The sequence below is a fragment of the Lissotriton helveticus genome, chromosome 4_1, assembly GCF_964261635.1.
Source record: "Lissotriton helveticus chromosome 4_1, aLisHel1.1, whole genome shotgun sequence".
Taxonomy (NCBI): Eukaryota; Metazoa; Chordata; class Amphibia; order Caudata; family Salamandridae; genus Lissotriton; species Lissotriton helveticus.
The window spans coordinates 1,058,123,150-1,058,141,920 of record NC_136063.1 but is presented as its reverse complement, the minus strand read 5'-3'; the positions used below and the strand labels follow the sequence as shown (position 1 = coordinate 1,058,141,920).

The following is an 18,771-nucleotide window of genomic DNA, read 5'->3' as shown; positions in this document are numbered from 1 at the left end:
GACTAGACTTATAGCATAACAGATAGCTCAATAAAATAAGAGTCAAGATTCGAGGTAGTAGGAGTTTCTGCAGGTTTATTACAGCATAAGGACAGGATCAGGACAACCTGCATGGGAATAGGACAATAAGGCCCGGCAGCTGCCGGGGCTGGGTCTGGGATGAGCGCGCCAACATTCAATAACAAAACATTGACTTATATACATAGCGCAAACACATAGCATTACATTGCAGTAGGCGTAGCAGTGGGTGGAGCAGAAGGCGTGACGCGTAGCAGTCGCGAGAGATAACAGTAAAAAGAGGTGTAACTGGGCGTATACATAGACATGTGGTGCAAACGTAACAGAATATGTCATGAATGGGCGGAAACTTTGGAGGGGGCTATCTAAGGAGCCGGGACCTCTAACCTAATGGTGCGCGAAAACTGGCAATGACGTGTTACTAGGAGAAGCTGGGGGCTATGAACTCTGTGCTAGGAGCAGAGACTAGAGTCTGAAGGGTCGGAGCGACATGTACCTAAACCCTATCTGGTATCTGATGTTTAGGGAACATGTTGATATAAACTAGAAGTCATGAGGGGAAAAGCTAACTTGATTCTAAGACTGGACCATGCATTATTCTACATGTAGTGCGTGATGAAGAATATTAAATGACCATTAAATACAGTATTTCTCTAACATGGAGCCGAGAAGGCTAGACAATGACGGAAACTATTGATGCAGTTCAGTAGCTTAGGAATGCAGAGGAGGAGGACTGAACTGATAGCTGGAATCATAACATACTCTTGGCAGACTCAGAGGCAGAGCCAAGCTGCACCGGGCACTGCGAGGCAGGAAGTAAGTGAAGGGTCGAGGATACAGGTGGGGGCTGTATCGCTCCTTAGCGAGGCTTTCAGGAGACAGGAGCTGAATCTGATGTCTGGGCCCTTTTGAGGCCTGGAAACGGGGACTTTATAATGGAATAACGTGCACACTAAGAAACGTGGCAACATTACTTTACATAGGCCTGATATTCGTAGTATTCACGAGGACTGGAAAATAGCATACTAGAGGTGGACACAACTGGAATTGCGTCATTAATCAGGCATGGGGAATAACATATGCATATTGGTCATGCACACATAACATATGATGGATGAAGCGTAGGGACACAGAACATGGCAAAATTTACTTTTCCACACATCCCTAGGAACTGGAGCATAATCAAGGAGGCTGTTGCTTTTGGCATTGCCGGGCTCGGTTAAGGCGAAACAGTGAAAAGGGGCAGAGGAAGTTTCTGCTGAAAAAGCCAGTTATTTCAGGAGCTGTACTTACCAGCTCGCTTCAAAGGGCGCCCAATCTAGGCTGATGTGGAAACAGAGCAGCAGGAAGAGGAAATGGTGTCTCTAAAGTAACACAGCTGGTCAAACGGGGGAGCCGAGAGTAGAGTCCAGTTTCATAGTCAGTATCACCACTACCAACTTGTGTCCTGCACAAGATGGTTTGACGTAAAAGTAGCATTTCCATTATGAATGACGTGAAATACAGTTTGAATAAAAGGAGCGCTCCTTTTATTCTAAGCACGTGGGCAGGAGAGGTGTTGCGGTCTCGCGGGCTGGAGTTCTGGTTTCTGATTGCGGCTTCGTCACTTTACTAAAATTGCGCAGTTTTGAGCAAATCACATCGGGCACAAACTGTGATTATGTGCAATTTGAAAATGTGTGGGTCAGATTCGTAAAACTCCACATGATGTACTCAGATCTTCTTCAAACCCCATATACCTCAGAAACAGGATACTGCAGTGAAGCAGCGGACTGTTCCAGCAATCTTCAACAAGTCAGGTCCCGGGCCGGCAGCCAATCACAGCGCGGCCCAGGAATGACGTCACGGGGGTGTCCCGGGCCGGCAGCCAATCGCAGCGCGGCCCGGGACAAAGGGGCGGGGCTTAAAAAAGCACCAGAAACGCCCCCGAATCGCGTTTTCGTGAGAAACCGCGATTGACAGCCTCTGTCTCCCAATGGCTAGTCTCCATTTATGGAGCTAGCCAATTGGAAACAGAGGCTGTCCTAACCTCACTATTGAAAACAATAGATTTCGATCTGGGAGGGGCTTCGCCCCTCGCCAGGTTTCGAAACCTAAAAACGTTTCAAATTTTAAAAATGTTATTAGTCTATATGTCTTATCAGCTATACCCTATGAGACTAAATAAATGATAAATCTTGAACCCCTAAACGCCAATGCTTTGATCCAGGTCATCATGTTTACCGGACTAAAACCTTAAGGTGTAGTTTGTCTGTTGGGTGCTGACAATTCAATTTGAAAAAACATACTTGTCAGTAGGATGACCCTTTCATCCCTCGTTTGGCCCGCATTGTTACAGTCATGTACTGAATGGTGATGAGGTACAACTTTAATTGGAGAATACAGATTATTGAAAGAGTCAACTGCAAAAATCAAAAATTTATTTGAAAATAGATGTTAAAAAGTACACTAGTCACATAAAAGGAGCTATATTTCGTGTAAAAGGAAAAGTATGGAATTATGTTTAAATGCCAAAAGAAAAAGTATTGTGTGTTCTAGTCATGTGTGTTCTAGTCATTGTTTATAGAAAGCATATTTTGCAGGTGAACTTACACAGGAAAGCATTCTTCTACGTTTTTGATTTCCATCTTGGACATGAACATTTTTAGAATGCTCATTTGTGGGAACTTGGTAGAAAGACAGTGATGGACGAGAGCCTTGTGGGTACCCTGGGTGACTCCGGTAAGCCATTGGCTGCAAGGGTTGACTCCGGTAAGCCATTGGCTGCATGGGTTTTCAGTTGTTCTTCTGTAGCAAGGAGAAGCCCTACTAGCTTCTGAACGTCCTAAATCACATCTCCACAACCAAATGGAAAGTGGATCCTAATTAACAGGCCACAGAAGAGAGCCAGACACTGATGTGCAACAATGGAGCCGATAAATCTACTGACTCTTAAGAGCGGTTCAATTTCAAATCCTAAACACCATGCTGAAGTCAATGTCAGTGCTTCAGAAAGATTTTGCAGATGTAAGTCAGCCTTACAAATTGAAAAAGAATAACTGATGCCTGTACACTTTTCCCCCAAGGTAAAACGTGTGGTACACACACACATTGTTGCCATCTTTGCACACTTTCTAGGTGTCCTCTTCCTTATCAAGGCACATGTAGTTTTGAAGTTAGTTTGATAGTGGGCATGTGAGGGGTTGGAGTGGTCTTAAACATCGAATGCAAATATCGTGTACGTCTAAAACATGTGATTTGATGACTGTTCACAAACATTTTGAATGCATTTTCTTTTTTAATATATTTTTTTCTTAAAGCTGCACCCTGTCATTCTGAGACACAAACACATGCACACACACATATATATTGACCCCCTACCCCTTTGTTAGCTGTGCGTATTTTGCACTTTCTCAAAATTGTTCCAGGTATTGACCCTGAAACATTCAGGTGTGAGTTAGATGTGAAATTAAGAGTTGGAAATGCTTGCGCTGTCCGATTCTGATGAATATCAGAAGTAAAGACGAACATAAGTTTTTCTAAAGGTTAAGGTGACAAATGCAGCAAAACACACAAGATGATGGACGGAATGTTGCACAATGGCAAAACAATCACCCCCAGTCACAGATCTGGGTTTAATCCATTGTTATTTTGCTCACCAAGCCACCCCAGTTCAGACATGGCCATATGCAAATCAGTCTTGACCCTGTCCCTGGGCATACCCTTCCCACATAGGGTGAACAGCAAAACACACAAGATGATGGACGGAATATTGCACAATGGCAAAACAATCACCCCAGTCACAGATCTCGGTTTAATCCATCGTTATTTTGCTCACCAAGCCACCCCAGTTCAGACATGGCCATATGCAAATCAGTCTTGACCCTGTGCCTCATGGGAACAGTCCAGCCCGAACTGCCAAGCCATGTCTTTCCTGGACTGGAATCAAGCATCCTAGGACCGGTTTCTGGCTATCAGCCGTCTTCAGCCAGGATAGCTTGACTCCAGTGGCTTAGTGAGCAAGGGACCCACGTCTGGGCATACCCTTCCACATAGGGTGAACAGCAAATCACACAAGATGATGGCCGGAATGTTCCACAATGGCAAAACAATCACCCCCAGTCACAGATCTGGGTTTAATCCATCGTTATTTTGCTCACCAAGCCACCCCAGTTCAGACATGGCCATATGCAAATCAGTCTTGACCCTGTGCCTCGTGGGAACAGTCCAGCCCGAACTGCCAAGGCATGTCTTTCCTGGACCGGAATCAAGCATCCTAGGACTGGTTTCTCTTTATCAGCCGTCTTCAGCCAGGATAGCTTGACTCCAGTGGCTTAGTGAGCAAGGGACCCACGTCTGGATTAAACCCAGATCTGTGACTGGGGGTGAATGTTTTGCCATTGTGCAACATTCCGTCCATCCTCTTGTTTGTTTTGCTATTCACCCTATGTGGGAAGGGTATGCCCAGACGTGGGTCCCTTGCTCACTACGCCACTGGTGTCAAGCTATCCTGGCTGAAGACGGCTGATAGTCAGAAACCGGTCCTAGGATGCTTGATTCCGGTCCAGGAAAGATATGGCTTGGCAGTTCGGGCTGGACTGTTCCCATGAGGCACAGGGTCAAGACTGATTTGCACATGGCCATGTCTGAACTGGGGTGGCTTGGTGAGCAAAATAACGATGGATTAAACCCAGATCTGTGACTGGGGGTGAATGTTTTGCCATTGTGCAACATTCCGTCCATCATCTTGTTTGTTTTGCTAAGGTGACAAATGGCCACGTTAATAACCAGCCAGGAACGGTTGGACCGGACAGAAAATAGGCCTGGATACCAAAACAAACGTGACCCTCATTGGTGAATTGGATGGCTAAAAAAAAGTTGTCAATGTTTGCAAATTAGACAGTGTTGAGGGTGTAAAGACACACTGTATATGTGTTTTGCAAGGTATGGGAAACTGCTTGCATGTGTGCTTGCTGCAGGAAAAGCGTGTGTTAATATCAGGGAAATCAATAGTAGAAAGCAGCCATGCAGACCATACAACCCACCCACAAACAGGCAAAATACGGCCCAAATTATTTTTTTAAGTGGATTTTCAAAAACTCTCGGCAGTATATGTAAGGAGAGTTAACGGAACATGGGTATGTTGGCATTCTTTGTGAATGTTATAAACTCCCTACTATTGAATACATTGTAAATTATGTATTCCTGAGTATACATTTTTGTGCGTAAAACACCAATCCTAAATAGTAACAGTGAATAGGCATAAACTAAATATGACATACTTATTTCCCAGTGTTTTGTGAGTCGGGGTACAAGCATTTTTCTGCCCTTCTTTTTCAAACGTTCCCTGTCTCTTTCTTGTCACTTGAACTTTACCCTCTCACCACCCAAAATCTCTTTTCTCCCCTCTTCATGCCACATCACTCCATGTACACCCTCTTCTTCCTTTCGGCAGACTGGAATAAAAATAAGTCTAACAGAATGTAAAAAGCAGCCCAAACCCAAACCAAAACCAACTCACAGTGCTGATTTGGATGTTTTCCCACAGCCATTAAAGACACAAGTAGCTATTTCCCTTGTTGTTAGTATTATGAACCGTAACGACAAAAAATAGAATTTGGCATCGAAATAAGTGTCCCACATTAGTGAAACATGTGTAAAAAAAAGTAATAATATCAGGGAGATCAACATCAAAAAAACGGCCGACCTGGCCGTAAAACCGGTCTAAAACTGCTAAAATGCCAGTCCATACACTAATTTGTCAGACCAGTCCATTGGGCAATATCTGATTGTCCTATAGGCCAGTCCGGACCTGAGTATCCATATCAATGAGACTACGTGCATGTGTTGTGTGTGCACGTTGAGTGTGTTTATAAGTGTGTTTTGTTTGTGTATTGGTGAGCAAGGTTTGTGTGTTGGTGTGCAAGAGATATACATATGTGGAAAAATAGGCAGAGGAGATGGGGAAATGGAGGGAAAGCGAAATATTAAGTGACATAAATGCTGTCGTTTTTAGCCGAAAATTTCATCTGATGAGCCATGTGTTTGTTCATGCACTGCTGTGTTATAGTGTGAAATGCCACATTTACAGAATTATGTTAAGAACAGATTATAAATCTGCTCATAACCAAAAAAGACACCATGTGATCTTTGGAAATCTATAATTCCCAAAGTAAAATCAACAAAACAAATTAATATTGGCACTGCAGGAAAAGCACATGATATTGAAATCGCACAAAGCTCAGTGCTTATAGAAAATTACACCCTGGAATGGGTGTTCAACACGGTGGCTCAATAGATTAAGTGATTAAATGATTTGAACCACGAACACATTTCCATTTCAAGCACTTACATTTGTGTTTGTGGAAAGCTACAAGAAGGCCCAACCGCCCGCCCCGTGTTTAAAACAGCACCTTAATGTTGTACTGTAAAAAGTGAAGGCTATGCAATGGTGTCCTGCAGTTTGGTTGCATTACAATGCATTATTTTCACAACTGATGCCCCGTTTGCGTAATTGCTTTTAAATGATTCGGCACCCGGTTAATTGAAACCTGCTGCTTTCGCCGTTGGTCACGAGGACGGCTTAACAGCCCCACTAATCGATACTGTCTTTGTTTGTTTTACAGTTCAGCAGAGGAGCAGTTCCGCTGGCAAGGACAAGGTAATACATCGCAGAGAGCACCTGTGGTCTCCCGCGCGCAGGGCAGGTCAGCCGCAGAGATGGGGCGCAGCGCGCACAGCTGCAGGGGAAGGGGGGTGGGGATGGATGTGATTTTAGTGCAAGTCACCGCGCGCAGCTCAGGGTCAGCTTCATTTAGCGTTTTTCCGATAGCAGGGGATTTGTCGGCGGTGGCCTCTCGCGCCATTCTTTATCCTTCGGCCACTTCCATTATCCCTATTGAGGAGTGAAAGTAATTGGCGCTGGCACAAAAGCTGATAGAGCAGGGAAGTGAAATGTGTTTCTGATTGTGATCCGAGTGATGAATGCCGCTGTAATTTCCAAGAGGTGAAAGCTGATTTCTTTTTTCTTCTTGCTTATCTCTGCTAAATGTCAATCTACTTCCGCCATTGGCTAGGATTTTGTTTTTAATTGGTTCCATGTTTCCACTCGGCTTTCTTTAATACCTGCCATTTTTCTCTCCCTGCCTTTGGTACAGACGGCCAGAAGGATATTGAGGATGAGCTCACGACGGGCCTGGAGCTGGTGGACTCGTGCATTCGGTCGCTGCAGGAGTCGGGCATTCTTGATCCACAGGACTATTCAAGCAGTGACAGTAAGTCTCCCAAAATGCGTTTCACGCTCTTTATTCTCGTTGGATTGCTGCAGTTCTGTGCTGTACACATGTTCTGTCTGCCAGGGTTTAGTGAGTGCTCTCGCGGCATTATCAGAAGATATTGGGATCTCCCAAGTTACAGCCGCAAGTGGGGCAGAGCACACCGTGGGCCTCATTTATGAAAAGTGACGCATCGCTGCGAGAAAACAGCGATGCGTCACTTGTCATTGCGCCCTCCCTGCGACCCCAATGATGCGTCATATTTACAATATGACGCATCATTGCGCAAGGACTTACCGATACGTCAGTATTTCTGCCGTATCTGTAAGCGCAAAAGTGACGCAACTCCAGCAATGCGTCCTTTCACATGGGGAAAGCCCCAAGTAAAAGGGCTTGTGTCAGTCTTATACTTTTGAAAAAGATACTTATAGCAAACATTAGATTAATAAGTGCCAAATCTCTCAAACAAAATTGTGAAAAAATCAATAAACAGGAAATTATACGACCAAACATGTAATGTGGTAAATTAAGCAACACAATATGTAATGATATGTAAAGGCTTTTTATTATAAATAGATAGTTACTTATTTTCTTTTTTAACAAATATATTCAGTTTTCATTTGGATAATGATTTCAGTACAAATAGATTATAGAGAAAATACAAAAAATGACATAAGACATAAACATATACTACAGAAAGTCACAATGGATCGGTCAATGTTCTATTATGGTAGGCAAAAGCGGTTAGTTTTGACTACGCGCGTTTCGGCATTCTGCCTTCATCAGGAGACCGTCATTCGCATATAGACTCAACAAGACAAGGAAATATTTATTGTATCTGCATAATTTTGAATTTAGTCGATGGAATCTTCTATTGAAACCTCATCTGGCTTGTTATTTATATAGATAATATGAGTCAGGCTTAGCGAAAATCCGCGTTCTTGTTCGCTGATATTCAGAGAATAGGAGGTTCCAATCATGGATCAAGGTAATAGCTAGGAAACAGTCTGAATCGATGCCCAAAGGTCGATAGTACAGCTATATCTTATAGTAGGTCAGAGGATCTCATAAAGGGATAACACTCCGGAAAACGGGAGGGAGGCCGACATGTCTACGTATTAGACATGATAGTTATTCTTGACAGGGAAAAGGATTTCCTGTTGTATGTATAGTTCTCAAATATTGATCGACACTGTGTAGGCAATGTTACAAATCCGTAGTTAAAATTGGTATCATCGTAAGCCAGACCTCCCGGTAGTGTACTGGATTCAGTGATGCTGTGAGGCAGGCGCAAGATTTTGACGCAACAGCGTCCTAAAAGTGACGCAGTGAAATCTCATAGATTTCACTGCGTCACTAGTACGAGGCTTTTTGCAGGGGAACGCCCCCTCTGCATACATTATACCTGACGCAGGTATAATGTAGCGCAGGGGTTTACAAAGTGATGCATCTGCTTAGATGCGTCACTTTGTAAATAGTGCGCAACAGGAGGCAAGTTTTACGCCGCCGATGCGTCACAAAAAGTGACGCATCGGAAGCGCAAAACTAACGCAAGGCCTCATAAATGAGGCCCCGTGCGCCTTGTAGTGAGCCAAGCATCAGCCGGGTCTGCCTCAGGGCGTTATTTCATCACGTGGATCGAAGCAAGCAAACCTTATAGGGCTGACGTATTCTGAAAGCACTGATTGGGCAGCACAGCCTGTAAATTACAGCCACTATGTAGGATCCAGCTCCCACCAAGAAGGATAGAGCAGGAGGCCGTAGTTGGGTTTATAAGTCTTTATTAAGATGAAAGTACAGAGACCCCATCCAGCACCCAAGACTGGCAGCTGTCAACTGACAAGTTCACCAGTCTCTCTAGGCAACCCCCAGATTTCACATTCCAATAATGGTCAACGTGTAACCAAGGACAACACCCTCATAACTAAACCAAGACACTACATCACCTTCCCCTCAATAATTTATATTAAAATGAAAAAAATAGGGCATCAACCCGTCCTATGAGACCTAAAGAACTTCTTTTGCAAGGGGGAACATATGTACAGTTTGAAAGAAAAATCATATCAGCACTTAGCATATAAAATATAAACATGCAAAATATTAATCACATTAGCACATAGCATTTCAAATGTAATCATGCAATTTAATAGGACGTCTAACCATCCTACAAGGCCTAAGGACCTCCTCTTGCGAGGCGGACTCGGATGTAGAACAAGAAGATTCAAACACATAGTTGGGATGGCATCTGGCCACTCTATTCAGATTCCACACCCTGTGGTTGCTGGTTTTGATGGAATTCTTAAAAACCTTAATAACCTTGAAAGATTTGCAAAATTTTGAGGTCCACTTAACCAAGCATGGAGTTTTGATCTTAACCCAATCGCCCACCGAGACCACAATGTTTTTAACAAATTTACGCTCGTCAAACCATCTCTTTCTCTTTTCCATGACCAACCGTTCTCTTTCTCTCCAGCCTTCCACACATCCAACATTGCCTTCAACCAACAATCTCTTGGCAACAACCCACGAGGGGCAAACCTCTGTGTTCGCCACCCTTCTCTTGAATAAGTGGAAAGGAGATAAACCCACGGAAGAATGCGGAAAAAATCTATACTCACTTTCCTTCTCATGGCCACCTTGCAGTCTGATCCTGTCACAATGGCTTGTTGCAGAGTCTCCTTTAACACCTTCACAAACCTCTCAACAACCCCATTGCTTTCAGAATGATAAAGAGCCGCCTTTTTGTGCTTGATCCCCCTGCAATCCAAAAATTCTTCAACCACCCTTGAGGTGAATTGAACACCGTTGTCTGAGAGTACCGACAATGGCAAACCTTCTCTCTCAAAGAGATCATTCAAAAAATTAATAACCACTGTGGACTCCACAGAGTTAACCACTTTAATCTCTGTCCACCGTGGGTACATATCCATGCAGACAAGAACATACTGATCACATGTATTTAGTTTTACTGGACCTAGAATGTCAATGGCAATGTCCAACCAAGGCTCTTTGACTTGTTCCCTCATTAACATGGGTTGAGTTATACATTTCAAGATTTTGTCACTACATGCGCACTCTGTACAATTCCTAACCTCCCTCTCCACATAAACATCCATAGCCAGCCACCTATATGCTTTCCTAATTCTCTCTTTGGTTTTGACAATACCCATATGGCTGCCATGGTCACTCTTTAGCAACCGTCCCCATAGAGCATGAGGAGGCACCAACTTGCTGCCCCTCAAAAGGATGCCATCAACAACAGCCAATTCCTCTATGACCTGCCAGAAGCCCTTCAGGTCCTCACAACAATCCTTTTTTTTCACATCATTCTCCCAAAACCATTGCCACCAACCTTTGCAAAACAATGTCTTTCGCCACAAACTCTCTCCATTCAACTTCATCACGTATCACACACACCTCAATATCCTCCTCAAGTTCTTCTCCTCCAAACAATTCACCCTCATCAGAGCCTTCCTCTTGGACATCACCCAACCTAGATAAATAGTCAGCCAGAGTGTTACTGGCACCTGGAACATGAGAGACCACAAAGTTAAAGCAAAGCTACCACCCACTTCCAAATGCGGTGGGAAACAAAATCAATCCCTTTCTTATTGAACACCCTCCTTAGCAGTTTATGGTCCGTCAATACCACAAACTTACTTCCCCAAATTACCCCCAAAAAGTTTTGCAATTTACGGATGGCCCAAAAAATGCAGAGAGCCTCCCTCTCAACAACTGAATAATTGCACTCTGCACCCCTCATAGGTCTAAACATAAACAAAATTGCTTTCGCCTCACCACCAGAATTCTGCAGAAGCACCGCACCTAATCCCTTAGAACTAGCATCAGTCATTAAATAAGATTCTTTCTTTCGATCAAAACTTCCAAGATCAGAGCTTTGTTCAAACAAGCTTTAAGATTCTCAAATTCATCATTGCAGGCTTTAGACCATGCCAACTCGCAACCCTTCTTCAGAAGAACTCTTAAATGGCCAGTCACCCCCGCAAAATTTGGAATAAACTTGTGATAAAATTCAGCCATTCTTTAGAAATTCACAAGTTCAACCTTATCCTGAGGGACTCTAAGATCACAGATGATATTAACTAAAGCAGGTTTTGGTTTAATACCGCCTGCTTGCTGAAAACAAATGTCCTAAATACTCGATCTCTGCCACGTCAAAATGGCATTTGTCAGCTTTCAGTCAGGCCAGCATCACATATCTTTCTCAAGACCACCCTCAAACTACTATCATGCTCATTGGTATTCACTCCAAACACAAGAACATTATCTTGGTATACCTTGATACCATCAACATCTTTCAAGATGTGTTCCATAACCCTCTGAAACACCAAGGCAGCTGAGATGAGGCTAAAGGGCATCCTCAAAAATTTGGCATCACAAAGGCAGTACGGTCTTGAGAAGTGGTGTGTAGCTTGACCTGATGATAGGTCTAAGTCAAATCGAGAGACGAGAAATGCTTAGCGCCCCCAAGAGAACACAACATCTAGCTGATATTGGGTAGAGGGTAGTGATCCACCACAACTGCCTTGTTGAGCTCCCTTAAATCCACACAATGCCTGGCCTCCCCACTGGCCTTGCAAACCATCACAATCGGAGAAAGCCATTCCGTGGCTTCAACTTTCTGTATTATGCCATTGGCAATCAACTTGTCCAGCTCAACCTTCATGCTCTCCTTTGCCATACGTGGTACACCCCTCGCTTTTGCCACCTTTGGCACAGCACCAGGCTTAATTTTGATGCAGTGCATATAGTTCTTGAAGCACCCCAGCTTGCTATCAAACACTTCTGGAAATTCCTTGATTCAGGCTTTCCACCCATCACTCATTTGACAGACAGATGGCACTTTCTTTAAACACACAAATGGGCTCTCAGTAGGATCCAGGATCACCCGCAAATCATGTTGATGGAACCAGCTTATTAGAGAATCCCCTTTCATGGACTCCTACACTTTCCCTGGAATGATCCTTCCTTTAAAGTCGATTGTGCCCCAAAAGTAGCTCAAAAGATCAATAACTTCTCCTCCATAATCCCTTGGTCCTATGTAAGGTCTCAACAACTTGACCTTTTTTCACCAGATAGTGCTCAAAGAAGGATTTAGGAATTAATATCACTATGGCACCAGAGTCAAAGAGCATCTTTATTGGTGCACCATTAACCAGAACCACTCCATGGGACCCTTGCTACTAGACCCCTTGACCTGACAGATGTTTATATCCTTTAACACAAAATAATCTTCATATAGCTCCACTTCCCTAACCTTCTTATAAACTTTCCCAGGCTTACAACATTTCGCAAAGTAACCTTTACGCCCACATGCGCTGCAGGTAATTTTCGAACCAGGACAATCCTTAAAGCTTGCCATGTGGCCAGGATTACCACATCTGAAGCATTTTCCTGGGAACATTCTTGGGAAAGTAGATCTGTTCTCAACTTTTGCGGGCATTTTACTTCTAACAATTTTTTCTTCATCAACCTTTAGCACACCACCTTCACTCTTATCCAGAGGCACATCCTTACGAATGGTTTCTAAACAGGCTTTAGATTGTTCATGACTTTTTGCTATCATGAACACCTCGTACAATGAGGGATTATCCTTTTGCCATAAACTGTCCCTGGCTGTATCAATGCTGCAAACCAACATCAGCTGATCTCAGAGTCGTTCCTCTAATGATGTTCCAAAATTGCAGGTTGAAGCTAACTTGCGCAACTCGGAAATATATTGCTCCACAAACTCTTCCTGTCTTTGCATCCTCCCGCAGAAGTGGTATCTTTCAAGAATAGTGCTGACTTTTGGTAAATAGAGCAAACCCACCTTTTTAGGTCGAAGCACGACCTGCATTCAATGCGTAAGCATTGATTGCAGTGTGCTTCGACAACTATTGCTACCCGTTTTTAGGTTTTGCCTGGCGAAAACGATGTGAAAGCATCGTTTCGCTAGGCGAAAACCTAATGAGTATAGTATGGGGCTGGGAATCCGCCCCTGTCTTCCATTGGCTAGCTCCATAAATGGAGGCTAGCCATTGGAAGACACATCTGTCCGTCAATGCCGGACCAGATTCGGGGGCGTTCCCGAGAATTTTTGGCTTTTGGCTACGTCAGCCGAAAGCCTGTTCTCGGGAACGCCCCCGAATCTGGGCCGGCATTGACGGCACCCGTGGTCTCCTCTTCGCCTCTCCTCCCCCTTTCGCCGTGCGATATGGGGGCGTGCGAAGAGCTGCCCGAGGGATTAGATGAGCCAAGATGCCCTCTTCGGAGCGCTGGAATGAGTGCTGTGTGATACCCCCCCTTCTCTCCTTTTTACCGTCACTTACGATTTTTCTTACCGTTTCTTTGGCATCATTGAAAATTACATGACCATATTTTTAACATGTCTGCCGCATTCTTTACGAAAGACACAGGCGTTATTCGTCGCACTTAATATGACTTGCAACCTATCAATCGCCACACTACCGAGGAACTTTTGTCTTAGAGTGAAAGTAAGTGTTCACTACTACGCTGGATAACGTGGGAAAGAGAATAGTTTACGCTCGCATTTTAAAACAAACATTTTGAAACAAGCATTATTGCCTGTATAACGCGACCGCTTTTAATCATTCTTGCAGTTCTTTCAAACATGGTTGAGAACGACGAGTTCGTCAAACTCGTAAGTATTAACAGGCTCACTCACCGGTACCAGTCGGGCGAATGTCACGTTTTTACACACAATGGCATCATATTTACAAATTCACATCACCGGGCCATAAAGTGGGTAACAACAGACTCATGTAATAAACGTTGCAAGATATAAAAATCACGTGTGCCAGATGCATGCAAAATAACAGAGATGTATAACCTTGTATTCACATATATTTATGTTAACAATCAGTGTGTAATGATTCTGTTCACAGTAATAGCTCCCTGATGAAGAGCAATTACAGCTCGAAATAAGCATTCCGGTCTGGCCATTTAATTGATATTGTTTCGTGTAAAGCGCCCTGATGTTGAATTGATGAAGTCTGCGCTATACAAAGCACAAATAGGTGCATCAGAGTAAGTCTGTGCCTGAGACGCCTTCTTAACGGTGCCTAAATCACGCGGAGATTCAGCCTGAAAGACCCAAAAAGATTCTGCCTGAGACACCTGGAGAAACTCCTTCTGTGAGTACGGCATTGAGAGGCAGCTTTGCCTGAGACACCACATTATCTGTGCCTGAGACACACAGAGAGCTGAGACTGACACACCCAGAGAGACTGTGTCCGAGACATCCAGAGGACTGTGTCTGGGTCACCCTGAGGCCTGCGCCTGGGAGTGAAGACACACAGACGATGTCTATTTATGAGACACCCATGACTGTTTCCGATGCACCTTATAAGTATCTGAGACACTCGGAACGGTTTGTGAGACCCCCATAGTGATTGTGTCTTAGAAGTGTACCGCGATAATTCGACACGAGACAGGCATGTGCCTGCAACATCACCATGAAAGTGGGGTACCCAGGGGGTCACTGTGTCCGACAATCAGGATTCAGACTCCCTGAAGAGTCTGCCCAAGTCTCCACGGAGATTACATCTGAGACACAAGGAGGACAGCGCCTCAGAGTGAGACACCCTGCGGACAGCGTCTCTGAATGTGACATGCAGAGGACCGCTGTGCCTGGGGCACCCAACACTGTTCCCAATACCCACTCTGAGACACCCCAACGACTCAGAGACGCCTAAAGACACAGATGAGAGTACAGCGAGTGAACACGGCAGAAATGCAGACACATTTTCTTCCACAAAAACTTAAATAATGGACGTTTTATAGGTCGAAACAGTATGGAAACGGCTCATAGATGAGTGTACAAAAAAAAGTGCACAACAAAAACAGGTTTACCAGTCTGAAGGCACTTTACAGTGACTGAGTTGAACGAGACAGGCGGACTCCGAGGAAGGACTGGCCCTCGGGGTTCGCAGGGACCGCCTCCACCATTAACAACCCCCCCCCCCTCCCTGTGCCACCAGTGCCCAAGTGGAGGGCGCCACGAACGCCATGTGAATATCTCTCACAGACAGAAGACACGACCAATGTCAAACCCCATCCAGAAACCCCCATATACTTACAGGTGGCTGAAGAGAGACATTGTGTTTTTCTGTCCGGTGGGAATTGTGGGGGTGGGTTAATATTAAGCTGCAGTCCTCAGGAATCCCGGTGTAGTGTGCAAACCACCCCACAGACACGGTTAACCCATGCCTTGCGTTGAGGAATGCAGCGCAGGTAGACCTGGAAAATACCCGCCCTTCACCTCACACCCCCACCCTCTTCCGTTTTCCTGAGAAGTCATCGTCTGCCCCACATCAGAAACCACGTCACATGGCCTCAACTTCAGACACACACAACCATCCCGTGGCTGCACCGCCCTGGGACCGCTACTACCCTTCCCCCAAGAGTCACCAATGCTACATGTCGCCATTAGACCACCAGACTGCACGCGGAGTTCAGGGGGTGGGGGCAGAGGATAAGGTGCTGTGCAATACAGGGGGTTAAGCACGGAAGTCAAGAACAGGGAACATGGTGAAGGCGACGGGGGCTCGGCGTTATGGGTTAAACACTGATGGGAGGGGCATGTGACGTCAGTCATTGTATACCGTGTCAAACTGCCCTAATTAACACCGGAAGAGGTCTGGGTGCCTTCAATACACACAGGACTTCAGTGGCGAGAGCCTGGGGCGGCATTTGGAACATAAGGTCTGTTGAAAGGCAAGGTGTGCGAGGGGGCAATCCACAAACACTTCCTCTCGGCATTACCCCAGACCCCCTCCCCTACCCCGAACACACTCACTCGCAAATAGCTGAGCTGCGGTCTGGGCCCAGAGCAGTTTCACAGAACACGAACTACTTAGTCCGAGTTAAATATTTGCTTGAGAGGAAAAGTTAACTTTCCCTGCAAGTCTGTCTCAGCCGCATATCAGCAGTCACTACATCCTTGGCCTGTCAGAAATAGCACCATTCTTGCCCTCCCCCACACACCGACCCAGCTCCCCCACCTCCCATAGCATACATTTTAGTGCACCATTTCCGGATAGGGCACCACGTTGTGACCCGTACAGGGATTCTCCAATCGAAAATACATCGGACCAAACTGGACTTTAAACCCCCTGGAAGTTGTCGACCGCTCGTTATGATGAATGAGATGTGCACAGCATGTGATCGTTTTAGAGACATAATTAGTGCGTGAACTCATTTGCAGGGTCTCGGCAAAAGAGACTCCCACAATGATTTGAGATTTTTTTCAACCTCAAGATCTTTTGTTAAATTCTTTATTGAAGGCATTTTACATGCTGTTGTCTTTTAAGGTGACCAGTTCAATTGTAGGACAGCCCTCATGGACATTCTTTATTTTCGGGCATTCCTATTCCCTCCATCTTAATTTCTTATTCCTCATCTCTCAATTTTCAAGCGTCTCTCATTGATCAATTCTCCTACCTCGCGACTTATTTTTCACCCTTTTCCCATAGGCGTCTGTCCTCATCATTCATTCCTTTTTTCAACACTCACTGTCCAAACCTCATTCTGCATCCATCATTCCTCATGCCACACTTCTCATACCTCACTCCTCTTCCTCCCGCCGCCATTTCCCATCCTGCACCCCTCTCTTGTGATTCCTCACAACTTATCCTTCACTTCCCCATCTTCGTCCCCTCTCCTCTTCTTCTGCTCCAAGTCCCTCAATGATCAGCCCTTTTTAGGTTTTGCCTGGCGAAAGCTGCGCTCTGTGCAGCTTTTTATGTGTGCAGCTATGTGTACAAGAGCTAAGTGATGCTGTGTATGTGTGTGTGATGCTATGTGTGTATTATGCTATGTGTATGTGTGTAGCAATGTGTGGCTGTGTGTGTCTGTAGCTGTGTATGTGTGGAGATATGTGTCCAGGAGCTGAGTGATGCTGTCTGTGTGTAATGCTATGTGTGTGTGATGCTATGTATGTACAATACTGTGTGTGTGTGTGTGTGTGTGTGTGCGTGTGTGTGTGTGTGTGGAACTGTGTCTGTCTGTATAACTGTGCATGTCTGTAGCTGTGTGTGTATGTAGCTGTGTATACAAAGCCTGTCAATGTGTGTAGAGGAGGAGCTCTGTGTGTGTGTGTATGTATAGCTCTGGGTACATATACCTATATGTGTGTATAAGTGCAAATGCAATAGGTCTCACATTTCGTAACTATAAAGCTATTTACTAGTCAACGACAAAGCCATTTGTTTATCTGTTTTACAAAAAAAAACATGCACAAGCAAGTCTGGGAGTGTGCATGATGCGAGTGCCTCCAGATATTATTTGCCTCTAGATATTATTTGCCTCCAGTCTTACATTTAGAGCACGCGTTTTCCCAGACAGTCTTTGAAAGCTATTGAACGAAAAGAGGAGGAATCGAGACAGACTGTTTATGATAGCAATGGAAAGAGGGGACTTGATATCGAATCCAACAGCGGCCATGATGCTATGGAAAGAAAGGACAAAGCATATTGACCCACTGTTGACACTATGGAAAGAATGGAGGAAGTATCAAAGAAAGACAGGTGGAGCATAAGAACCGAGCTAGGGGATGCTCATCCATGAAAAAGGAGGCTGCTGTTCTTTCCATGCCCTCAGAAAGTTCTCTTTAGGCCACAGGCCCCTAGATTTGAAATGGCTTGCTACCTACCATTTTCAGAACAAAGAAAGGGGCGTGGCAGTTATTTTGATGAGGAGAAAAGATAATGGGCCAGAAGGTGTGTGGGGGGGCTCTGTATGGGTGTGTGTGGAGGGCTCTGTGTGGGTGTGTGTAGGGGGCTTTGTGTGGCTGTGTGTGTGGGGGGCTTTGTGTGGCTGTGTGTGTGGGGGGCTCTGTGTGGCTGTGTGTGTGGGGGGCTCTGTGTGGGTGTGTGTGTGGGGGGGGCTCTGTGTGGGTGTGTGTGTGGGGGGCTCTGTGTGTTTTTGGGGGGGCTCTCTGTGGGTGTTTGTGTGTGTCATTTGCGAGAGATAAAGCTAGTGGCATTGTAAATGACAATGCCATTTATTTATGTTAAAAAAAAACATAAATAAAAATAATGTCAAGAGCAATGCCAATAGCTCTAACTTTAACAAAGGCAAAACCATTGCATTGTAAATGCTTGTTGGGAATGTGGACACGAGAGGGTGCACGAGCGCAGATTTGCTCAGTTTTGACCTCGTGAGCGCGCACGGCGCCGTGCCCCTCTCGTGCCTCATTCCCTTGCGCAAACACTCTACACTCACGCATGCGCACATACACACACTGCATACACACACGCACCCTCCCTTAAACAGACACACGCGCACACAGACAGACAGACGCACGCACAGACACACTCAAACAGACACACACGCGTACACCCCACCCCCACTCACCCCTCCTCTCCCTCAACACACTCACCTGTTCTGGCGGTGCTCGGCGGCGGTTCTGCCTCTCGGGCGGCGGTAGCGCTTTGCGGGGCTCTCTCACCACATGAGAGCCCCGCCTTCCCCAATG

At 45.2% G+C, this 18,771-nt stretch overlaps 1 protein-coding gene across 6 annotated transcripts in view; it reads left to right on the top strand.

The window, feature by feature from the left end:
- The window catches only part of CTNND2 (catenin delta 2), a 3,216,642-nt gene that overhangs the window by 1,281,978 nt on the left and 1,915,893 nt on the right, over nt 1-18,771 (top strand). For all 6 annotated transcript variants that reach the window (XM_078687656.1, XM_078687653.1, XM_078687655.1 and 3 more), the window contains exons 4-5: nt 6,624-6,658; nt 7,155-7,271. In XM_078687656.1, coding sequence (XP_078543782.1) covers nt 6,624-6,658; nt 7,155-7,271 — 152 coding nt within the window. The remainder of the gene's footprint in view (nt 1-6,623; nt 6,659-7,154; nt 7,272-18,771) is intronic.